The 26631-nt window shown below is 40.2% G+C and overlaps 1 protein-coding gene across 4 annotated transcripts in view; it reads right to left on the minus strand.

Annotated features, from left to right (window-relative positions):
• Positions 1 to 26631, minus strand: part of LOC116850575 (forkhead box protein D1-like) — a 35899-nt gene continuing 9268 nt past the window's right edge. Inside the window, exons 2-9 of one of the 4 annotated variants that reach the window (XM_032829030.1) lie at positions 24735 to 25157; positions 19337 to 19469; positions 3674 to 4279; positions 3058 to 3259; positions 2783 to 2831; positions 2541 to 2619; positions 2311 to 2439; positions 1 to 1966 (exon numbers count right to left, since the gene is read on the minus strand). In XM_032829030.1, the coding sequence (XP_032684921.1) occupies positions 1812 to 1966; positions 2311 to 2439; positions 2541 to 2619; positions 2783 to 2831; positions 3058 to 3259; positions 3674 to 4279; positions 19337 to 19469; positions 24735 to 24794 (1413 nt within the window). In that variant the 5' untranslated portion in view covers positions 24795 to 25157 and the 3' untranslated portion in view covers positions 1 to 1811. Of the gene's footprint in view, positions 1967 to 2310; positions 2470 to 2540; positions 2620 to 2782; positions 2832 to 3057; positions 3260 to 3673; positions 4280 to 19336; positions 19470 to 24734; positions 25158 to 26631 lie in introns of all 4 variants that reach the window. The other 3 variants (XM_032829027.1, XM_032829028.1, XM_032829029.1) reach the window with 3 other exon arrangements.

Below are 26631 nucleotides of genomic sequence, written 5' to 3' on the forward strand. Positions count from 1 at the left end.
TTTTAATTACACAATATTTTATTATTGTATAAATTAAATGTTTACAGATGAAAATGGAGCCATAGCGCAAACTGCATATAAGGTACGGAAAACTCGCTCTCGGCCAGTTAGTCAACGTATTAAATAAATATCGAGCGCGAAAGATCGCTCAGCACAATGAAACCTCTCGCGGTATAATTCTCGTGTTTAATGCGGAAAAGATCGAGTCGAAATGATATCTCACTCTCGCCGAACGGATACTCTCCTCGTCTCTCGCTTCTCGTCAAGATATTGAATACTGTCTAGCAGTCGAAAACGATGTACGAAGACAGAGATATCTCCAAGTGGTTGATCATGAAAATGGGTAAAGTTAAGAGATCGTTCTGCTCCGAGGTGAACCACTGAGGTAGTCAGTGCGAAAATGGGATAAAGTTAAGAGATCGTTCTGCTTCTTGGTGAACCACTAAGCTACCTGACGCTCCACGCTCACGACACTCTCCCCTTTCTAGATAACGCTCAGAGATCGTTCTGCAATCGCTCGCAATATCTCAGTATTTGCCTATTCCGCGGCCGGATTCGTATCCGAAATGCAACCGCGTCAGGACAGCATACGGCTCTCGCGATATTACAAACGCGATTGTGCATTGCATATTGCTTACGTATAACAGTGTTCGAGTGCATTTACAGTAGTAAGACGCGACGTAACACGTGTGTCACAGAGCCGCGCTTCCCTGCGGACGCGCTAGGTGCTGATTAAGGTTTCTGGTCTCTCGCCGCGAAATGATTGATTGGTGATGTCAGGAACGAGGAAATACATGTCCAAAATTCCTGCAAAGTACGTCGAAATAAAATATATCCAAAAAATGACACTTGTGATCAATTAAGCACACCTCCAAAATATTCCCAACACTTTTCTAACGATCAGTAAATAATAAAATTAACGTGACAAAGTAACATGAGAAAAGATAGATTAAAAAGCAAGTTCGCTTGTCACATTGGCTGTGTTCAACAGAGAAAGCTGCTTTGCAACTGTTGAAAAATTTGTGAATCTGGGGTATGCTCTTAATTTTGGCTGAATCCAAGAGCATGTACCAATCAGATTCACGAATTTTACAACAGTTGCAAGGCAGATTTTTTTGCTGAATGCAGCCGTTAATTTTACAGTTACTTATTGATTGTTCGAACAAAGGAAAGTGTTCGGATCATCTGATGAGTCTGCTTGATCGACTGCAAGTGTCATTCTATGGACACATTTTTTTATTTCAACGTATTTTGCAAGAATTTCTAGCACATATTTTCTCGCTTCTGGCGTCGTTAATTACGAGTTCCGGGACGAGAAGCCAGGAGCCTCAAGGGTCGTCGCAAAAATTCGACGACCCGTTGACGAATTGTAATTACTATGAGAGACGACAGTGAACCTTGCTCAAATCACGCGATCGCGGTGACTACGTAAAGACGTGGAGGTGCTTATGGCTGAGGGAAGGGTAAGTACGGCGCTGGTTCCTTTTTTTTTTAAACATCGAGTTAACCACGACAACGGCAATTATACGAGTCATTAATGTTTACGCTACTTCCTTACGCGAAATTAAATTCGCGAACAGCCATCCAATAATATTATTAAGTAATTATCGGATATATTTATTATACCTTTGATTTACGCTGTCCAAGTGTCCGGCGACGTGCACGCGTTCGTCGAACAGCGAAATCCAACGTCGACGATTCGACGATTCCGTCTGCGACGATCGCGCACAGGATCACGTGTCTCAGATCTTCGTCGCGACGTCGTCGGAAGACACTCGTCCCGCGACTCGGTGACTCTGGCTACCGCGAGTTCACATAAAGCACTTGGAACGCGTTTGGAATTCCACAGGTGCGAAGCCCGTCGTGGAGACACCCGACGACGCCGCGGAACCCATCATACCGGACGGGACGCCGACGCCGCTGGCCGACACCGCGTTACTCCCGGGTTCCTCCTTCACGTTCACCACTGCGACAATTAGCGAACGATACGTATAGCGGTCTGCCGAGAAATCTAACAACTGATTTCACTGCGATTCAATACTCGAAATCCGTGCACGGCCGACACGATGAATTCAGTGAAAAATTAATCATGATGTCACAAGTTGTCGGCGAAATTAACGTAATTAACGTAATGTAGAGAACGGACGTGTCAGTGACATAAACGATACTTTGAGAATTCTCCCGTTTAATCATGTTGCTGCCACATTACGAATTATGAAGAATTACACATTCCGCGGTTGAAACATTTTACAAACTTATGATTGCTTTTGAGTTGTAATAAAAATGATAGTAATTGTTAAAAGCACTTACTCTCTGGCCAGTAGCATCTGCCGGGCATCGTTTCCGTCGCCATTGTGGCGTCGTGCCTCCTACCGCACGTGGCGAAGCTGCTACCGAAAGAACCGCCGCCCATGGAACCGGGAGACCCGGTTGTACCACCTGGAACATCCAGGTAATTGCCTTGAAACGCTTCGCCTGATCGTTCGGCATTATTCCGGCTTACGAAAGGGAGGAGGGAAAGAAAGAGAATAGAGACTCACTTAATGAAGTGCCCAATTGACTATAACCGTTCATAGCTGGGATCTGCATGGATTGCATCGGCTGTAATTGTGGCTGCAACTGCGATCAAGAAAAGTCACGATGATTGGATCGGTTTTTCGAACGTAACGCGGTATCTTATTACCATTTAATTTACCATTAATATTTAAAAATGTATGATATTAAAAGTGTATCTTTGTTATAGTATCTTTCACGATTTATTATTTTCAGCGCGAGAACTCACCGACTGACAATGGCTGTATGAGAGCTGCGATTGCTGAAGACTCCATCCGCTATAATAAGGAAAGAAGTACATAGTTATGCATTTTTCTTAGATGTAAGTCTAAATATTATGAATAATTATAGATTTCTCTTTTTAAATAGAATTTTCGATGCAAATCTTATTTACGATTTAAAATTTGGATTCGGTTGAAAATTGAGGAGAAAGCGATCTTTCTCCACAGGCTTTATAATAATTACAAAGTGCGCGATGTTAGCAAATGCGATATTCGTGAATACCTCGTGTCGTATCGCGTATAAGTAGTGGGAGCGTACGAAGGGGGTGAATGGCCAAAAATGTTCCTCGGCCCTAAGTGCACGTGAGTCGTGGAAAACGGATCGCCGAAGAGTGGCTTGTGGTACGGCGTATTTCTGTAAGGACGCTTCATTCGTCTTCGCCTTCGGTAATTGCCGTTTTCGAACATATCTTCGTACTGCGGGTCTAAGATCATGTAACATACACGTACAGTGAACACATGTCGATGACTTTTTAACTATCACAATAGTAATCGCGATCATTTGTATTACTAAGGGAGCAAGAAATATTATTTTCTAAATTTCTTGGAGTAAATTTTGATTCACAGAATGGCAGAGTCGTTCAAGTGAACATTTTCTCTTGAAATTGAAGGACGAATTTAACGTATTCCACCGTCACAGGAACAAACTTGCTCTAGTCGACTGAAACATTTACACGTTTGGGTCTGGAATCCACTTTAAGCTTGAATCAAACACTTGTGATTCTAAATGATGGTCCACTTTCACCATCACTTCGAGTGAGATTCACTCTAAGAAATTTAGAGAATTATTCTCAAAGGTTCGGGGATATAGGCAATTGACCGAACAGAGATCGACCTACCGAGCGTCCAAAAGTTGCCCTTCCTCTCGCCGCCGCCTTCCCGCGGCACCTTAACGAAGCATTCATTCAAGGATAGATTATGCCTGATGGAATTCTGCCAGCCCTTCTTGTTCTTCTCAAAATACGGGAACTTGGCCGTGATGTAGCCATAGATCTCGCTAAGAGTCGCCCTTTTCTGCGCGCTATGCTGAATCGCCATGGCGATCAAGGCAACGTAGCTGAATGGCGGTTTGCTGTTGGTGGAGGTACCGCTGGTGCCGTTGGCGTTGTTCGTGCCGGACGCGACAGCCGACACAGTGTTATCCGTGGCAGTGTTGGGCGTGGAAGGTGCGGATGGTGTAGGGGGATTGCTGTTAGTAGTGCTGTGAAGAGCGCCCACGGGCGATGAGCCCTTGTCGTCCAGGTGATGATGCGTTGTGTTGCCAGAGGAATGAGACATAGACACCACGACGGAGCTGGGGCTGTGTTGCAGGCTGTGATGGGGATGGTGGTGGCTTAAAGAGACGTGGTGCGATGTCAGAGCGCGGCCCAAGCTGCCAGTCACCGAGGTTTCGAGATCCTTCGTGCTGCCCCCGATGCAGCCGCTCTGCAGCTCGAAACCGCTCACTGAAACGAGAGTCGTGACTGGAACATCCGCGGCAAGGTGATAACCGCGACGATCGGGAAAACGAGCCGGCCGAATTCTCGCGACCGTTCTCAGAGCAAGGACAGCGACTGACCGCTCCGAGAACCTGGACAATGGGCGATGAGTTCAATGGACTCTGCTGCTATCTCGTTTCTCTTTCTTTTTATCATCGATCGACTGATCTGCGCATGTGAGTGCCTCACACGATTCTTAGAAATCTCGTCCGGGCGGAACAATTGACCCATTTAAAAGGAACTTGCGCCGGGACACCCGAAGCTCACGCAGGTTTTATGTTTAGTGCTAGGAGTCGATATACAGAGCGATAAACCACGTGCGAGCGGGAAATGCTACTTCGGCTGACATTCTGCCGGTGAGCGTTCCCTAAGTCTATCTTAGTCGCGCGGACTAAGTTGAATTAATTAAGAAATCATCGATTCACACTACACCTTCTGCATAGCTTGGAAAATTGTTTGTAAATAATACATAGTGTAGAAAAATATTCCGATATATAAATCGGAATACGAGTTTATATGTGCAGAAAAGTTTTTAAAAAACAAATATACAAGAAGGAATAAAAGTAGTGAGAATCTCTGCACAAACATAAGAGTGCAACACAAAATAAATAATATATTAAAATGTCAAAAGTTTGACATTTAATAACATACAATAACTGCCAGACGCGTTTCTGTCATATTTGACCTTCATTAGTGGCATAATAAAAACCTGTCATATAATAAACGAAATTGTCGTTCGCATATAATTTGAAAATCCGCTGTTATTCAGAGGACACAATTGTTTAAGTACCTAACGATATCCGACCTGTGCAGACAGAAACGCGTCTGGCAGTTATTGTATGTTATTAAATGTGAGTCAAACTTTTGACATTTTAATAAGTTATTTATTTTGTGTTGCACTCTTATACCTGTGCAGAGATTCTTACTACCTTTATTCCTTCTTGTATATTTGTTTTATAAAACATAAAGAGCCTACACAATTAAAAAGTTTTTAACATAGGGAGAGGCAATTGAAAAGGTTTGAATTACTTTTTGACTATCTTATGACACAAGTAAATTAGACAAGTCTCTGTTACACAAATTTAAATTGCAAATTCATAATTGTAAAATTTAAACGACGTAAATTGACGTATTCAGATTTATTTTCTCATATTTGTCGATATTCCAGAATTTCTCTGACACATGATGTCGAAGATATAAAGAATCTCTCTGAAAGTAGAATACGATTTGCGGCGGTAACTTCGTCGACGTTGCATGAAAATCCGATAACACGTCACGCAGTACAATATCAGATTTTCTCTCAATATTATGCGCAAAGCTTGACGCAGCTTCCATTAAAAATACGATAATCTGTTTTTTGCAATGCAATAAAATCGCCGGGAAACACCGCGAGAGGGAGAGCGCGAGTACTCTAGCGCAGTAGGAAGTATGAGTGCATACGGCGGCATCGAATGCATCGGTGCCCCGCGGCACGTGTAACTGGAACTGGATGTAACTGGACACCAATAACTTACATGCACGCCGCGGGCGAAATAGGGAAGAGAAAGAATGAAAAAAGCGAGATAAAAGCGAACGAACCAGACCGGCGAAGCAAAATGCGCGGAAGAAATGGAAAGACGAGAGTCGACTCTCGGATTGGTTGATCAACGAAAATTTATCTAATTACGAAAAGCGCATCTAATCACGTGACGCAAACCCGACGACCGTGACGTTTCATCATGATTGTTATAAAGGACCCGAATATTAGGGGAGCAAAGAGTATTAAATAAAAATCATAAATAGAATTAGTAGCTGAAATCACTAATGGAGATGATACTTTCTACTTTTAGAAATTAGAAATTCGTAATTTTCATTTATCGTATTTTCATAAATCGATGTAAGTAACATAAACAAAGGAAATAAATATATAAAAACAATGTAATTTATAAAATATATAATATTTTACTATATATAATATTTTTTATATAGTTTTACGCGATATTATTTTAATTCTCCATAGATTATTTCCAAATTGTTTAATTTCACAAAAAGAGTTTTTGAGGAATACGGTACACGGGACAGAGATCATGAAGTCATAATGAAAAGCGCAGTCCGTGATTTTACACCGCCATGTAATTGACATCGTACTAGAGTCGTTAACGGCGGACGTTAACGGTCGCACAAATTGCCTCGCACATGCGTTAAACGCGAGGGAGAAATTCTCAAGGTGCCAAATGGCGATCGTAAGGAGGACGCCGGGAAAATGGACCATATATCTCAATGAATTTCTTCGTCGCGTTAACATTGAAAATGCGCACGACACGCAGAAGACGTTCCCAAAATTATTTGCAATTTACGAGAGCGAATCACGCCGAATTCAAAGTATATCTCATCCGCAAACTTTTCAACGAATATATTGAATTTACGTGACAATAAAGGGGCAGTTTCATGCTTTTTTCCTCCGGGATTTTCATTTTCATCGTTTGCAGCCGTATCGGATTTGGATCGCGTACACGTCCGTAGCGTAAGATGCAGTTTTGTTTAAAAACAAGCGACGTCCGCATTAACGAGAATAGCTCGCGGCATTCGACAACAATTTCTCGGCGACCTGTAATACAACGATCGATCGCATCGTAATAGCGGTCGAACCGCCCCTGTATCTCGATCCGTTACATGAGGCAATATTATGTGTCTATTACATCGCCGAACTCGATGATACTATTACCGGTGGTTCGCGAAAACGCAGACACGTGCTCCAGGCTAGACATGGATTCGCCAAACAAGATGTTCGCGCGACACACGGACGCGCGCACGGGTGTAAAATTTCCCGTATCGCTTCGTCCTGCCGAAGAGCCGTGTTGTGGAAACAAGGATACGACCGTGCCGTGCTCGCTTAGAGACATCATTCAGCGATCATTCAGCGTGACATCGATCGAGCGCTGATCTCAACGCATGAGATGAGTCATATACGAGTTTCTGCGCGTTCATCAAATGGCGCAGATTACTTCCGTTAACTGAAAGTTCAATTAGAAGCTGAAAGCTCATTACAAGATAACGTGGCAATTTTTGAGGATCACTCCGGATAAAACTTTCGTTTCTTCAGATCTCGTCCCTCTCCCTGAAGAAGTGAATCGTTATATTCACGGAACGTCAGAAACAAATTCACGAAGAACACGAATAGAAATTTACCCTATAGCCTTACCGATTGATTGGGACCAAACTAAGTTGATCTCAATCGGTTACTCGGTTTGTATAGAGAGAGTGATATTAATAAGTCCTAATCATTAATAAACCTTTTTGTTAACAGGCTCCTGACTTCACGCTTCATGACTTATCCGATAGCATTACCTTGCATTAACCGAATAACTGAATAGGATCAATCTGATCAGGACCATTGGAGTAAATTTCTAGTCGGCAACGTGACGTTAACCCGGAAGCTAGATGAAACATTAGTTCTCACACGGCGTAAGTTTAAAATATAAGATCCCACTGAAATTAATTTAGTCGTTTCAGTGAGTCCCTACAAATCATAACTTGATATTCTTATACTGAAGCTTTGAATCAAAACGGCAACGATAAAATGTTCGTTGTACATCGAAGATCTTTCGTTGAAAAATTCAACACTCTTCCCTTACAAATAGAAATTGTTCACAGAAATAATGGTTTCTGATTATCTTCATTTTCGACACGCTCATGGTCTTTTTCTCACCGAATCGTTGATTAGTATCGGTATAAAAGCCACTTCTATTGTATTTCTTTTCGCGTAGCAACGTTAAGGCACAAGATCGCATTCAGCGGATTTTATCTCCGGACTGTGTCGGTCCCGGGCTCTCTCATATTTCCGGAAATACGATTTTTTTCCGTCGCGAAACACGCGCGCTCGGCCGTCCACGAGCGGACGCGAAATTCAGGAATCACATGGAGGACCGACTCGAGAGAGTAGAGGTGGATTTTAATGTATCCGCGATGCGCGGATCTCTTTCAAACCCGGAGCTGCTGCTGCTACTGCTGCTGTTGCCTGCCAGCGGGGGTGTACGATTTCCTCCGCACAGCGAGAGCCAGGACCATCCTGGTACATGAAGAGAGACGTGTTTTGAAAACAAAGATACGCTACTGTGCTCGACTATTGTCATAACATCGATCCACAATGATCTGATGGCCGTGACAAACTGTATTATATGTACGACTCCCGATCGGAAAAGAGGATACTGTGTCTGATAATAGCTGGCCGCTCGATCGAAAAAATGAAATTGATCTTAGCACGGTAAAATCGATACTATCGGCAATTTATGACTGTACGCGGATCGTACAGCTATAATTAAACGCGTATTACTCTTAAGATCACAATTCATCACGCGGTCCTTATTTGCTACGATACTTTGATCGGGAAGACAACACTCCGTATGAAGAGTAGATGAATTAAGATGAATAACCAGATGAATAGTCGTCCAGGGGCAAAGTCGATCCCCGGGGCGAAGGTCATCGTCGTCTTCGTCGTGTGTCGTCGTGTGTCGTCGCAGAAAAACGTGGCATTCGCATTCCTGAAATGCTGTTAGGTTGAACGGGGAATTGACATCCGGCGCCGATAAGCGAAATACAATACGTCGTGACATCACGCTCGGTGAATCGCAAGGCACCCGTCACTGACGGGGCGCAACGAACGATGGAGCAAAAGGAGATACAACCAGCTCGTCTTCGAAGACGGATCTTCTCGAGAACCGCCCATCGTTATCGGCGCTTTCGTTCTCTTTGGATATGTCGAGTTAAAGGATTCGATCTCACGTCGATATCACTATTATCTTGCGTTCCATGCGAAATATTTGTCAGATATTGTTAAGTCAAAGTTTATTTCAAATTTATAGCCCATATGGATTAATTAAATTCTACGGCGAGTCTCCAAAAACTTGACTAAAATTTCGCGAACGTCGTCATATCATGAGCTTGCAGTTTTCAACGATGTACATGTTAACGATCAAATTAAGAAATTTTATGTAATTTGATCGACATCGACCGGACAAGAGCGTTTTGCTCGAATACTGCGGATTTCGGCCGAATTGCGATCTTCGAGAAATGATTTTAATGTTAAACAGAAAGTACAAATAAACCAAGAGTCTAAGACATTGATGTGTATTGGCGACAAATCGCATAAAAAATACTATAATTTATACAAGTCATGACAGAGACGTTTCGACTCTGCTTGAATTATTTTCAGTGTTTAAATATCAGATGAGTATGTGTGTGCTGTGTGAGATACAGTCGTAATTACAAGTACTTATCCTTTATTATCATATCTAGTCATATGTAATCACATCTAATCATCATTATGATGGATCTAAGAGCTTTGTATGTCAATTTATTTCGCTCTCCGTCGACCTCATTGCAACTGTAATAGAAGTGAGAATTCCGAGAATCATGAACTCATTCCGCATTGTGCAAATTTGCAAGCTCGGCAGAACATCAGTGAAGGCTATCGAAGGAAAGTGGCAGCCGTTGCGTTCTCGTATCCCAAATAAATGTGACCACGTCGAAGGTCGATTTGCGCAATGTTTGTTACATCACGAGGTCCCGCGAGCTGACAGTCGCATTTTACCCCGTATTGCGAAAGCCAAGGGCGATTTACATATTTCTGTTCTTGATTCGCGTTTCAACAGAATCTCTACCACCTGTCGAACAGGATAATCAGGAATAACCGTGCTACCGTCTATCACATCACGCCTAACAACGTTCTTGTTTTATGACAGATCAATTTTTCCTTTCTTACTTAAAAAAAAAATAATTTCTCTTGAACTTGAATTACAAAATAAAACATTATGTCCGCTTTCGCTCTTACTTATTGAACCTATTTATCTCTCATTACCTATCTATCTTTAACGATTAAAAAAAAAAGGTTTTTAGTTTGTCCTGTATATTAAGAATATATATGAGAAAATAATAGTTGATCTAATTAAAATTATAATTATTTTTAGTCCTCACTATATTTTTTATGATAAAATGGCAGTAGTAATATACATATATAGTTATTATCACTAACATTATAGTAGAATTTAATTTTTAAAAATGATTTTCTTGACCATAATAATTATTTTTCTATGTGATTACAATTACAAATACTAAATATTTCTTTCTTAACGTACATATGTTTGCTTGTTTGTACGTTATAACTCGAGAATTTTTCTTATGTTACCTACAATCTTGTAGTAATATTTTAACGATATTAGAAGTTAGTACAAAAAAGATGAATTAGATATGCAATAACTATCTACATAATTGTAGGGAGATAAATAATAAAAAAAGGTATGATTATTGATTCAGTCAGGTTTTCGCGCTGAATTCTAATATCGTTAGGCTATTAAAATAGGTTTGCAAATACGTAGGAATATTAATTCAAAATGATTTCATATTTTTTAGGGCTTTAGAGATTTTTAAAAGCGACTTATTTTTCCTTTTTAAATTCTGTTATATCGATTGAGGATCTTACAGGACCAAAAGAAAGGGGATAGCGTCTTGGAGTAATATCAGCATGGAGTACCACTACACAGGGAGTACTCGCGAAAGAAAGAGAAAGAGAGCAGATGTGTGCCGGCGGGTGTCGCGTAGCACGAATCTCCAGTTGCAGTCAGGTGTGTTCGCGAACGTTTTGTGACGTTATCGCGATCTCGGTGCCTACTGCTTGCTCATGCACATTGGCACTCTCTTTTCCTCTCCTTCGCTCTCCCTACGTACATAGCTCCTGACGTGTATTACACAGAGTACGCATCGGGCACGCGTTATGCCTCCACGTGCGCGTGCACAAATACGCGACGACATATTTCTCGCTACTGATAGCGAATTACTTCTTCGAGTCAAATCGACACGAAATATAAATACTTTGCAAATCGCCACTGATCAATGAACTCATTCCCGAATTCATTTTGTCGTGAAGGAAGTCTGAATTTTCCGCGAATCATTTACAAACAATTACAAGCAATTCGGGAAACTTCTAAATAGAGTAGTTTTGTGGAACCTGAATCGTCATTCATCGTGTACAAACAGATAGATTGACATGTTTGCATTGATGTTTGGATTTTTTTTTTTGCAGTATTACTGTGTTTACATAATGTCCGTCTGTAAACTATCATTTTAATTACTCGTCGTGCCCCGTTAGCTTATTCGCATGCAATTAATCTCGCGGACTGACCTCAATTAGGCGATGCACGCGCGCGTCTGGAATATCATAATGGATAATGGGATTTTACGTCCGGCTAATTCGCGAGGATCAAGTGGCGGGAGCACGGGTGGAAGAAAGGGGAAGGTCACGTGACCACGTATCAGAGTACAGCTGGGGTAGATCATGCTGAAAATGAATACGCTCATTACGTATATCGTATATATTGGATGCTACAGATAAATATTGCTCGTTTTATCGAGAAGAGCATTTTACAGAGACATTTTTACAGAGAATCTTTGCAAATTGTTTCATATATTTGTAGTATTTGTGGAATTTGGAGAACTTCATCGCCATAAAACTTTGGATACTCGACCTCACAATGACGTTATGCATTTCAATTACTCCTGTCTCTAGCTGTACATTTTGAACTGCTTCGCACAAAGAGAAACAACCGATGAGCGGAGGTGACCTGAGAAAAAAAAGAGAAAACGAGAGAAGAGGGAGAAAGAGACGAGACGGCGAGGGTGAGGTCAAACAGGCTCAAAAGCCTCGCGGCGGCTCTTGGCTCGCGATAGAAATCCGATACTCCGTTGGCAGCTACCTCTCCGTTTTCTTTCTCCGTCTTCTTTCTCCGTCTTCTCCGTATACGCGCCACTAAACATCATACGTCCATACACTCGAGCAAACGATTACTCGCTCGCCCTGTGTACATCATTCCCTTTTGTTTCTGTCCTTGAATTTGCCTCACTTGATCGCGTAGTACATAGATAATCGATAGATCGCATTTGAAAATTGATCGCCTATAAATTGCAATTTTGACAAAATCATATGCAACGAATTTGACAATGGAATTTGATTTGAGGAAGATTCGAGACCCAGCAAAATTAAAAAAATTCGCGTTGATAGCAAATATTGTACGTGTTGTCACATGAGTGTAGCACGTATAACAACCCTATTTGAAAGTAATAAATCCTTAACTCTCCTCGACTACTCCTTAATTTCAAAGTAATAACAATTAATCCTCTGCGTACAATATTGGGTCTGTGAGATTCGAACAAATAGTCAACAACTTTCGTAAAAGGTCCGAATCCGAACTAGCGCAAATCTGTTTGCAGATTTTACTTTTGTCGCGCTGCTATCTAGTGCATAGTTATCCGGATCAGAGAAACCCAGATTGTACTGCGCGATTATTCCAAAAAATGATTGTACAGGAAGAGTTAAAGGAACACGAAACGAAATTAAATGATTACGAAACTTTCTCAGATCTTCGCGAAATCTTTACGACATATTTAAGGAACGTTGTGCTTTTTAGCGCTGGAATACAGGAAATTTATGTTCTGCAGAAAAGAAAAGTGAGAAGTTCAATCACGCGTATTGTATCGATCGAAATATAGAAAATTCTCGACAGGATACTGTATTACGAAGGGAAGAAAGGCGAGGATAAAAGATAGATTAGAAGACCGAGAGGTCAAAAGGTCATCTTGGCAACGATAGCTCATCTCGCGATATCTTCCGCATGAGCCAATCGCCGTTCGATAATCTCGACCTTCTCATCGTTTATATGACGTAAGAAGAAAATCGTAAGCGCGGTTTTCACATGTATATCGTTGCGTTACAGTTCACCGTTGCATGAGAGATTTTTTTTCACGTTAACGACATTATGTATACAATTGATTTTTCCAAATTCTGTGAATTTAGCGTTTAAATTTATTACTTTTTTAATAAAACATACTGCTTTCGAGTCAAATGCAAATTGAACTCAACACGAAAAGATTATATATCATATTTTTTTCTTTTTTCATATAAAATTTTTTTTCATAAATTTTTTAAATATTACTATGTTTTTAGTAGTCCAAATATAGACTCTCTATAAGGTATATTTTGCTAAAGAGCATAATAAATCTGATTAAAAACATAATGAGTGTTTTAATAGCACATTTTAGTTCCTAAAATATAAACAGCACATATGAAATGAAAGTAAGTAAATTGTTTGCAGAATGTTGATTTATTCCCCCTACAAAGTACATTACGAAATCCTAAACGGTAATTTTTACTATAAGATTCTCTCCATGAATAATATAGGAATTTTCATCTTACATTACAATATCGCGATTAGACATGTAATTACCAACAATTTTTATCGCGATTGCATCTCCTCATTTTTGACAACTCGCAAACTCGTCAGACCTTGGCGCTCTCGAATCTGCCTAAAACTATCTTCTTGCTCGTGTCATTTGACATGCTGGATTTATTAGCGCGGCGCTCGCTTACGTAAACCGCCCGTTTATCGATCGTAGCCGAGTTGCCGGCACTCCGGCTCTCGATTCGCAATTAAACTTATCCGTTAATTAATAGCAGCGAGCGATAAGGAAAGGAGGGAATTTCGTTCTCGCGAGGCGAGAGAAAAAGAACAGCCACGCAACGAAACCGTGGTCTGCTTAAACTTTGCTTTTTTTCTCTTACGACGACGATGCTGACCATGACGACGACGACAACAACAACGACAACGACAACGACAACGACAACGACGACGACGACGACGACGACGACGACGACGACGACGAAGAAGCGTTATCTTCGTCGCTATCGTGTTTTGCTATAGTAAATACGCGGCACAGTAGCGCTGTTTTGCACAGGCGTTGTGCCCCGCCACCATCGCCGAGCATTGATTAATTGGACGGAGTCGCGGGCCGTCCCGTGGTCAATAACGGTCACGGGGTAGAGTCCTGATAGTTCGGACTTGGACGATGATACGAAGTACCGTCGGCTATTTTTAAATCTTCGCTAATGTCAGAAGACGGTGCGCAGTTCTTGAGACGTCGTGCTGCACGGAAAAGTTCGATTAGATTAACTAATTAACAAAATTTCTGATTAACTTGAACAGAATTCTAGTAACTTTAACCGGAATTTTTCGGCATATTTCATCAGGAATTTGGTCGATCCAATCAAATGTTAATATCATGGAATTTGATATGGAATTTGATCGCGACTGGACGACCGTTTCGTGCTCGCGAGAGCCGACAAGAATCATCCATTACGATTGCATACCGTCACATTTCTCGATTGATAATGACGCAGAAGCTCCTCTGAGCGTTTCAGCGCATGATGCATGCGAAATACAAAGAGATCGTTAAATAATCATCTTTGCTCAGTTTCGAGCCGGAGGTCCGACGGCATCCTCATCACAAGATTTGTCACCTCGGGTGACCTCTTATCGTTCACACCATTGCTGCTGTTACGCTTTTCTCAAGTTCTCTGTGTCATCTCGAGTATCGCGCGTTCAAGTCGCGAGAGGGTTCTCTGATCTTTAACTTCTTCCTTGTTGCATAATGTTATTTCACTTTCGAGTCTTACGCAATCTCCTTGATTCTGACATTGCAATCGGCCTTAGTTTCAACCCGCAGAATTATGATTTTTGAATTTTTATTTACCAATTCATACGTCTTTCTACATGAAACAAAAAAGATCTCAAGAATGTTTTTAAAGGTTCAAACTTCAAAGAGGAGAAAATTGACCATGTTTGACTTTTTGAACGATTGCGAAGAACTCAGTGCTGCCTATACTTTTTGAATTATATATAAAATTTTCATTTTTATTTTTCTCGAAACTTACTTCATATGGGTTGGATCATAACTAGGACCAATTGAGAATAATCGAGAATTTGCCTTTCGAGTTATCAAAATCACGAATTTACCTGCGTCTGAAGACTATCGAACGGACGTAGTCTCGAAAGAAAATCGGATGATCCGTGTCACGGTGCATCGGCAATCGGTGACCTTGTTTATTTATTTTGTAATCAAGTCGCACGGACATAATCATCGAGCACGTATTCACATCAAAATAGACGTAACGTAGTAAACAAGGGCATGATTTGCAAGCAATCGTTTATTCCCGATAAGGAATATCGGCGCGAGTACGTTATCACGACGGTGTTACGTTTCGCCGCGACCTTACAGAAGAAATCGGCAAAAGTTGCCGAAGTTGAAGCGGATAAGTCGCGCGCTGCCGACTGCATTACGACAATAGGCATCACGTTGTTAATTATTAGACATTCCAATCGGATGCGCATAAGCTAAAGAAAATTTTCGCTCTTTCAAAAAGTGATAATGATCCTTACAGTTCCAGCGACTTTTTAGACGACTTTTGCAGTTTTTGAATTAGAACTTTCTCGTATATGTCAGAGAGGGTAGATTAATAAAACATGACACTCTCGCTACGTCACTATAGTGATCCCGGATTGTGGTTTCCCGGATTGTAAGGGGATTAAATATTTAAAAATTACTTTTTTCACGAAAGAGTGAAGATAAAACTTGTGTGACATATCCAGCAAATGTCCGTTAGATACAAGTTAAAAAGCTGTTCTAAGAATCATTTTACATTGATGCGCATTTGTGTGATTGATATCGTCGATTGACGATGTGAATGAACACTAGTATATTTTATCATTTTACAACAAGAGTCTCTAAAAACACACACACACACACATATTGTATATTACCGTTAAATATATCAGTCAATAACGAAAATCTGAGATCTCTTATGGTTTTAAATGCATCAGGCGGATTTTGCGAGAAAAACAGTCTTTTGGCTTTCCATTTGGAGGAACACAATGGACCATAATAACCAGACCGCGGCGCGTAGCGGCGGCGCAATAATTAGATCAGCGTTTAAGCGATAATCGGCTACCCTATAATTAGACGTGTCAGCTATTTCGTACGACTTTATCGCGCGGCCTTTATTGCTACGATAAACTTGCGCATATAATCGTTGTGTTAGCGGCGAATAGCCGCGTGAACTGTACCCATATAGAGTATGAGCCGTGACCCCGCGTGCGTACATTGCGCTCGGCAATACTTTGTACAATTGGCGCGAATCTTCGGAGCTGAATCGGTTACAACATCGCGAAATTCGCCCACCCGGAGAATTATTCGCGAGCGCGTCAAAGCAATTCCCATAGACTTAAAGCATTTTTTTCTTTTTTTTTTGTGATAAATACGAACCTGGCATCAACATAAATTACTGGTAGGTCGTCAGACGGAAGTTGCTTACAGGTTTTTAAAATAATAACGACCTCAAGAGCTGGTCTATCGAGTAAGTTCTGTTTTATAGAACGCACACATCTACGAAGCGCGAATTTCCTCTGATGATGGAGTCAAGTATTATCGCATTAAAATATTGACGCGATTTTCTCGCGAAAGTATGCTCTTTGGTCTCTCGCGCGCATTCACAATCGCTCGAGCGATTCGTCTCGCGGATACGCGGGAAGCTGGCAAACAAAAGTTCTAATCGCCCTCGAATTCGTAACAAATTACAGAGCGAGGCCTAGCGTAGTTATTGATATCTTTCTCTTCGAGCGCTGGTCTAAATGCGACCATTGGAGCTTTCACGAGGAACGAGGATTCACGAAGAAGGAGCTGTCGTCGTTAAACGAAACGTCAGCTCTCGCCCTAAAGCATGCCACAGCCTTCCCGGATTAGCGGCCATAACTCTTACGTGGAGCACTCTAAGCAGCCTGATTCCCGAAACACGCGACGCTCGTTGTTCACGGCTCCAGTTCTACCTCTTGTCGCGTCCAGCATCCATCCTGGACCGCCAGGCAAGCGAGCCCGGCCTTTTCTCGCGGCTCTCTCTCTCTCTCTCTCTCTCTCTCTCTCTCTCTCTCTCTCTCTCTCTCTCTGCCGTATAATCGTTCTCGTTAGGCAGTCCTGCGGGACGAAACTCGTGATTTTCAACGTCAGTATCGCCGGCACGTTTTTACAAAACGAACATAAACGAGACGTCGTTTAGGTGACGTAATCACACTGAAATAAGCGCAAGGACATGTTAAAAAAAGAGAAAAAAAAAGAATTATATCTCATCTTTATCTAATCAGAGGGCCAAGGAATACTTCTACATCTACACAATCGCAAGAAGTTACAAGAGTTTCTTCATTTCCTGTCCTTCGACGAACGGGTATCTTGCAACGGCTGCTGCGCGCCTTCTCGTCTCCGATAGACTTATCTCAACCAAGGCTACAGTCGGGAACTATTAGCGATTATTTCGCCGACTATACGCGCGCGTATCTACGCGTAACATCGGGACATCGATATCCGTCTAAAGTTTCAGCTTTGTAAGTAAGGCCGGCGGGATTAATCGGCGAGCGGGAGCCGTGTCGACGAGGCCGTATCTCGGGCCTATCTATCCGGACATTCAGCGATTAGCGAATAATAAAGTCCGGTAACACGAGCCGAATAACGACAACGATGACGAGGAGGAGGGAGTTGCCTCTTTTATCGCTCTAGTTCTCTCTCAGTCTCTTTCTCTCTTTCTCTCCCCCTCTCCCCTCTCCGTTCTTTCGGTAATGTTCCTTGCCGACCGACTCGACGATCGCACATGGAAAGATGAACCTCCCTAAGCAATTGTATACCGGGCCCGATAGTCGACCACCGACGAGAAGTCAAGCCGAGAAGTCGTCTCGATATCCCGTCTAAAATGAAGAACAAAAGAGCAGTCCGCTCCTCAGATCAGTCCGCTAATTAGATTTCTCAATCGCGACCACACGGCGATTCCGACCGTCAAGCTGGCCGATAAATCGTCGATGCGCCGACGAATCATACGTTTTGTCAGCGCGCTCGCGGTTCACGATGGGATAAACGATGAAGAGACGGTATATTTCTATACCGCGGAATTAGGAGAAGCGCGCCGCCACCGATGTTGAGCACGACGACGACGATTTCGTCGGCGTAGACTGTAGTAATCGCAGGGGAGAGAATGTGTGACTAAACGTCGTGCGGAAAGATCAGGGCTCCTCTCGTGCGTGCAGGCCTCTCGCGGTATATCACTCTCCTCTCCTCTCTCCTTCCTTCTCTCGTAAGGAAGCGCGAGCACGGCCGTCGTCTCGCCGTCGTTTTCTCGCGGAGAGACTCTCCGACACTCCCTCACGATGGCACGACGACGACGACACTGCCCGCGGCTCCTTAATCTCTCTCTTTCTCGACCGCACGCTCTTGTATTATTAGAACGCGGTCTTTAGCGACAACTCGTTCGACTTCCTTCCGCCGTGACGACGACCGTGTTCCGTTCGATACCGGGACTCGTTCGGAGCAAAAGCCTATCCTGACGCTTACATAGTTGCTTAATACATAGACACAAGAAGATTGATCAATTTTGTGTCATGACATATCCATTTAATATCAAATAAAATTATATTGTCTGCATAGGTAATAATTGGTTGATTGTTTTAACCCTCCGTCTACTTCGTGGATCTTTCTGGGAACAGTTGAAATTTCAATTGTTTGCTATGGATTTTGCTAAAAAAAAAAGGATTATAAACATTGGAGGTTAACAATGTTCAACGAGAAAGTAGAGAAGCAATGAGAAGAATTTTTGCTCCGATCTTTTTTATTCATACATGAGGAAAAAAGCTGTACTGCCCACGAAACAAACCTCATAAGCAAAAAACAGGGAGGCAGACAAAGGGTTAAGGTTCCTGGTCCGTCGTCGCGAAATTCTTAATTGAGCATTAATTTTACGGTTATTTATTGATTGTTAGAACAACAAAATTTTTGGAATTTTTTTACAAACGTACTCGATCAATGCCAAGGGTCACTGTATGAACATGTTCTTTTATTTCAGTATATTTCGCAAGAATCTTGTGATAACTTTCTTGCTTCTAACGTCACTAATCAAAATGGGAGCCTTGAGGATATGTAATTATGTAAGTCTGTCAGGATAGAGTTCAATCGCTGCTGAGCATCTCAATTTAGATGGATAGCAATGTGCAACTTCATACCGCGAAGTATTGGAAAAATTAGGATCAATGTCGAGATGACATTCCTGAAGATATTTTCTGCTCATCGCAATATTCATCAGCTGCTTGTAAGACGCAATGTAGCGGGAATGGCGAAGAGGGAACGTACCTTGATGAAGGGGCGGTAGAGGCGACGGCGGCGACAGCTGAAACGGCTCCTGTTTGATCTTCAGGGGATGAGGAGAATTCTGCATGCCGCTGAGTCCCGTGGTACCCAGATTGCCATTTCCCTGCTGCAGCTCCTGAAAACGCCGTTAGACTTTAATATCTTGCATTCTACAGATAGATTCGTTTAGTCATTTCCATTCCATACCGTTTTTCATTTCCATATTCCATATTCGTTTAGTCATTTCCATTCCATATTTCATTTAACTTTAATATACTACATGTAGGAATAAACACGTTAATATCTATCGATAATATACGTATGCTCGACGCAGCTGGTTAAAAATATCGAAACAAATTTTAATAGACAGATCGAAGTGATTTCGCGGGGCCTTAGCGAGATATTCGAACAAGCTCGGAGAACGCGCGGGCCGCGCGTATAATACATAAATCTTTGATAAAGGATGGCGCATCGACGAGGTAAATTCACGTCACCCTAAAATACCCCCTAAAACATAGTTCCTCGTGGAGTCCTCCGACGGAGGTAAACGAACCGGGGAATCACCGAGCGCGCGCGAGAGTAAAGCAGAAGACAGAGAGCGAAAGAGAGAAGGAGAGAGAAGTGTTGCGGGCCAGCGGACCAAGACTTTTGGCTTGGAGCTTGCGATGTTTGATGTTACCGTCGCCGGAAGCTTACAAACACCGGCTCGGTGTTGTGACATCGTATTATGCCGGCCGAAACTTACGGTCTCGCTAGATCGTTAATTTGCGATCCGGTTTTACGGCTCCTAGGTCGCTTCTCACGACCGGATTGCGAATCGTCGCGAAACCCGACGTGTATTAAAACGAAACACGTCTCGGCGAGAAGCAGTTCATTATTTCTCGGAGATGTAGTCGTTAACCCTACGGTGCCGGGGCTAAAAATCCGCCACGATCATTTCACTGCTTAATCCGTTTCCTACACGCTGGTAATTCAATCATCAAAAGGATCAAATATATTTCTTCCTTCTGTCTCGCAAAAGGCTTCCCATATAGTGCTGATTGTTAGTCTTTTTATTTCTTCTTCAATAAATACCAAATCTGCGCTTCAAGAATGTAAACACGAAAATTTAACTTTTGTACGCGAGTGCAAGCCTGTGATAGTGTACGGAAAAAAATTATTTGCTGCAGCAGCAAACTAATTTGCTACATATGGACAGTTAAATATAATTCGCTGTGTTAGCTACTTTTTCTTTGCTGCAGGAACCTATCTTATTACTATAACAAGAAAATCTGCTCTTACAGCAAGGAAAGTAGCTAATGTAGCAAATGTGCTACAGATGGGTAACTAAACATAATTTACTGCTTTAGCTACTTTTTTGTTGCAGGAGCAGATTTTCCTATTATCATAGTAAGGAAATTGACTCCTGCAGCAAAAAAAGTGGCTAATACAGCAAATTATGTTTAGTTGTCCATATGTAACAGATCTTTTTTTCCGTGATGGAAAAACAAAGACATGGACGCAAAACGTGGACGCAAAACGTGACATATTGTGTCACTAAGAAGAAAGGAAAGTTGAAACTGTAGTTACTGTTAATTGCATACGCTGTTGATTACGACAGTCCTATCGGTAACTTATTTGCGTCGGAAATAATCACGAGAGCCTTATCGTTTCCGGTCGAGATTACTTTGTTGCGATCTTCTTACGTTTGTTGTGGACATACCACGAATATATGAAGATCTCATCAACGCGTTGCAAAAAATCTGAGTGAACAATGATAAGGGAAGGGTAGAAGGGAGAAAAAGAAAGAGCTTTATCAGAGTTTCAATAAAAATTTGATGTCATGTAACGTGATATTTCTCGTGTATTATTTTTTATCGAAAATGATCATTTTAGATAAAATAACTATTTTAGATAAATTTTATTAAGTATGAAAATGTCCGAGCTATTTCTCTCTTTAGCTGCTAATAACGATTAAATGACGGACACCTCGATACTTTAATTAAAAAGGAGTAAGTTCCAAATTAATCAAAACATACGATTTAACTCTTTAACTTTACCCATATCCACATAATAAGGTCAAAAGATTGTTTCTTTCATTATAATATTTAACTTTTTTGGAACGATATCGTATATATAAAAGAATATAGTTCTAAGGTCTCGAGTGTTTTAAAATCTTTAATGACTTACATCATAATCGAAACGACATCTTCGCGTCAAGCGTAGAAGAAGTTTAACGTTCATTATCACGTGCTCAATCTTCTCGTCGAAAACTCTAAAGCTCTGGCGATTGAAGAGCCAGCTAATGAACGGTAACTGGAGTTATTATCGATTTTTAGCTCGTATTCACGAAGTCGATCGTCGCGCTGTCGATTGAATCGATAAAACGCACTCAATAACCCAATTTTAATCCATTCGACTATCATAACAAAAATAAATCACGCGTCACGCCGTTGGCGAAATTCCTCAATAACAATTAGGTTTTACACCTATCGTCGCCAAGTGATGAATTTAGTCGGGGCAGAAGAGTGCTAAAAGACAAACATTACTACTGCCTTACCAAAATAAATGTTTACTACGAAGTTCGTAGGCATAGAAGATCGCGTCGCTCTAACGCAGAATTCTAACAAATAATTTTTTCGTCTGCAATTTTTGTGAGATGGAATTTTATGCTGAAAGTTTGTACCGTGCCTCCATATCGTAACATTTATCTCCTAGATTATAAAATTAATTGTAACTACTCTACGCGATTACCTAATGTATCTAAAGTACAACTACAACTGCAGTTACAGTCACTGATACAGCCATCATTATTATCATCATCACAACCACAGCTACAACCATTACTACACAACAACTACAACCACAAATGGTAACATCGCTATATCCATTACAACTATATTCAGTACATTCAACACTGGATATTTATTTCTGGATAATGAAATATCTTTAATCTACTGCGGTTTGAATTTCATAGATTTTGGCTAAGTAAAACAAATAATGTATTATAACAAATATCGGGGAAGCATTGATGGATATAAAGGCAACTTTGGCGTATCGTCGCATAAATAAGTAAGCTAGAAAGTAAATCGGTATTAATGCATACAAATTTACATATTTATATGTAGCGAAAAATGGAAATTGCAAAATCCAGGGATATAAAACGTTGCAATTTAATCTTTCGCAATATAAGAGATTTTTTTTTTAACTCAAATGTAGACAGCAGTAAGATAATTCTTGAAAAAATAATATAATGTGTGGGTTATTATTATTATAAAATATGAAAAACCTGTCTATTTTATAGCAAGAAATTAAGCAAGTATCACAGTTGAAGTAAAATCGCAAGTATCGCAATTGAAGTAAAATCTATTCTTCATTAGACGTTATTATATGAATCCATTAAAGGTCCACTAATAGTATTTTCAAAATTGACATAAAAAATCGCATGCTCAAAAGAAAAAAGAATAAACGGTCGAAAAATTTCTGTTAATTGTCTGAAGATTTCTCCTGATCGCTGTATACATAATTCCTATCTTATTAATCAGGTAGCATAAAAACAACTTTTCGTTGAAACGCGTTAAGATTTAAGTCCACATGTGACTGTTACAATATTGTTTATGTACTCCGACAGAGACTCTAAACCTAATATTTACGAAACACGTTACTGTTAGGGACGTGTTATCTGACTTTCCTAATAATGGATAGAATATTCTAATTCCAATATTGCATTCATGTTATGATTATCAATCTACGTCACTCGAGTCAAGATTGACGACCCGCGAGAGGAAAGAAATATATTTGACTTGTTATCTTCGTATAAGCCAATTTTATTTAAGTCGTACTTTATCAAGTGTCCCAAATTTTTGAAGCTATTTAAATATCATGTGTATTGCAAAAAAATTCGCGACAAGTTAATTTTTTTCCACGAGAGGAACTTTTCATCACGTAATCAGTGATAACTTTAACTGTCGCATTTTTAATTATACGACATACTGTGAACTTCTACAATTCGTCCAAATGTTTTTTAACTTCGTTTTATTTGGTCTCTTATTTTTACAGATCTTCATATTTCACTGTATTGGAACATATATGTTGTATGTCTCCATTATATGGAAACATGTATTATAGTCAAAGGTTGGTTTGAGGAATTAGGAAAGGAAGATAAAGAAAGGAAGGAGAGAATATGGAATGATGAGTTAGATGAAGATAAAGGTAGGATGCTAAGGAAAGTATGGAAGGAGAGAGATAGGAAACTAAAAATAAAAAATTGTAAAAAAAGTAAAAATTGTAAAATTATAAAAATGTGAAACATAAAAAGGCGAAAATGTAAAAATGTAAAATGGCGAAAAGGTAAAAATATAAAAATATTAAAATGTAAAATGATAAGGTATAATAAGATAAGCATTAGATAATATAAATGTGACTGCAATATAAACGAGATAGAATTATAGAATAAAGAAAAATAGGATTATAGAATAAAGAAAGGCTATGAATAGGTAATAGGAGAAAGGGTAAGTAAAGAGATGTAGAAAATAGATAAGAAATAGGATAAGATGTGGATCGGATAAATTTTTTGTGAATGTAAACCAAGTCCCCTTCTTGGCTGTAGCTGAAGGAAATAAAACTATATACTAATATATTTCACTGTACGAAAGAATCTGCCACATCTCGTTGACATATAAATAAATAAATAAATAAATAAATTTTTACTCTTTTTAGTCGTATCTTCTTTCTCGTCTTCTCTTTAGAACGCACAAGGTTACGTTCAATTTCGATACGCAAAATACAAAAATACGTGCAGCTAAGAAAAACAGATCTGTAATAAAACAGATCAATAAAGTTTTGATCAAAATTTCAGTGAATTTCGAGATTCGCGATGTTGTGCAAAATTGTCGCGAAATAAATCTCGACAGAGACGTAGATGGTGAGCCGTTATGAAACTTTCGAGATCATGACCTCCGACTTCTTTCTTTTTCGCTCTTCTGTTGCAAGATAACGAGAGTATATGTAACATTAAGCTGATCATTACGCCGTGTTATAAAAGAGGGGAACTCCGCAAGTAAATAAGTGGACCTCTAAAAATGCGATTGTGTGTGTCGAATCGTCTCACCAATATGGAGGATCAATTCCTCAGAAGTGATTCCTTCTAATTAACATATAAGTCACATATAATAAAACATCGCGAGTATCCTCTATTACTCTGGTGTCCTCGAATATATAGTGTTTTGTCTCGACCAATTGATTTTACATAATTTCGTGAAATGTATTTGTTTAAAGTCTCTTAATCGAGTTATAATTTTCTTAGAAATTCTTTCCAGAAATATTTCTCATCGTTAATTTCGCTAATTTTTCTACGAGGAACCAATTAACAGGGAATACGCTTTTTCCGATTAAATTTTTAACGAAATGAGGTTTTCCTTACTCCGGAAACCGGAATGATGTGCGAGACCATCCTGGATCTGTCCGCGGATGTGTAATTCATAAAGGCGCCGACCGTCCGTACCGCAGCATTTACAACGACAATGTTGCTGCAACTCCTCCCGATCGGTGGACGAATTCTCCACAATAGTGCCGCCTTTGATGATTGCTTCGACGACTTTGGCGGATCCTCGATATCGGTCCTTCGAGAGATCGTCAGACTTCCAATATTCGAAATCTTATTTCACTGGCACTTCGAAATCGAAATTCACTTCGAATCCGAAATCTTGCTTCACTGACACTTCGAAATCGAAATGCTTCGAATTGAGGATCGCTTTACATTTTCGAGTGAGTCATTAGCGTGGAAGTTGGCAAAGAGAATTAGGGAATGTATCTTGAATGTGTCTGGTAAGCGCAGCCAGAAAATCTGCAACAGAGTAAACGCACATTTTCTGTGACATCATTTATTATGATATCATTCTGTGATATATTTTTATTAATTTAAACACATATAATAACCGCCTCCCCTTTCTCTCACAAATGTATTACGTAATCTGCATATAACAGAGATTTCTTTGATATGAATTATGTTAAATCTAGAGAGATTATGTAAAATCTGGAGAGCTGACTGCGATTATAATAGCATTTATAAAACGCAATCAGAATTTTCTACTCTGCAATTAAATTTGATATAAGTATTTTGGATATTCTCGCAATACATCGCAGTTTCTAATGTGTACTGTCGGTTTATTATACGTTTCGAAGGATTGCTATTTTTCCAAAAGATCCAAATCACGGCGCTCTATTTTCACGAGCGGCACGGGACGGGATGATGAGATAAGGGACGAGGTTTCTACCCGCTGACTGACGAGTTCAACGGGATGACGGGTATGCAACAGCTGAACACTTAGCATCCTGAGCCGATGACAAGGATGGAAGGAAAGGAATCGTCTCCAGGGACTCATTGGGACTTCCGCCGGCACGGAGACAGAGATTCTCGCCAGAGAGGCTCATAAATCCTATTCTCGCTCAATCGGTGCGCACCCACTATTTACGAGTTTTCCCGCGTGACCCTTCTTTAACACGCATTAAGTGCCGCAACGCACTTCGAGGGCCTATTTTCCTTTTGGATCACCACAGTGTATAGATATTGTATATAGATATCGTATTTTATCGTTTTCAACACTTTCGTCGACGTAAAGATTATTGGTTGATAGCTCATGATAAACATGCTACTTGAGATCGTAATTTATCACTTTGAATTAATAACATATGAAATTAACATAAAAATATAATAAAATCGTCGATACAGGAATACATTATCGATACATTATCGATATTGTGTGGATATTGTTAATTGCATTCACAAATTCTTCAGATCTTTTATATGATCACGTACGACACATGGCGCCTCAGAAGAAACAAAAACGAGAAATTTTTGCTTGTCATATAATGCTTAATCTTACAGTCGTCGCGCTACTTTTCGAGTACAAGTCGACGCATGGGATCTTGAGAGACCTCAATATAAAAAATTATTTTATACCTTTTATGTTGAGAACTTGAATATTTTCTTTATTTAATTAGATTTTTGGGTTCATGTAAAAAATAAGAAAGGACTATTTTGGATATAATATTCTCTTAAAGACTCCATGCGACTACTGTAGGGTTAATAACGTAATTACAATCTCCGCGAACGTTTTCAAGTATCTGCGGAATTTTTTATTACGCATCAATGAAGTTTTATCATTCTTACAGTAATCGACATAAAAATATTTATATTCTTTGGCAGGAAATCATTGCGCCGATTAGATTATATATTTTTTTATAACATGACATTTTGTGTTTTCGTTGCTAATGTAATTAATCGTCTGTTTGCAATGCAAATGGTCACAGACGATAAG

The sequence above is a fragment of the Odontomachus brunneus genome, unplaced genomic scaffold (genome assembly GCF_010583005.1).
Source record: "Odontomachus brunneus isolate Ranch 3 - 2012 unplaced genomic scaffold, Obru_v1 Obru_scaffold_149, whole genome shotgun sequence".
Classification (NCBI taxonomy): Eukaryota; Metazoa; Arthropoda; class Insecta; order Hymenoptera; family Formicidae; genus Odontomachus; species Odontomachus brunneus.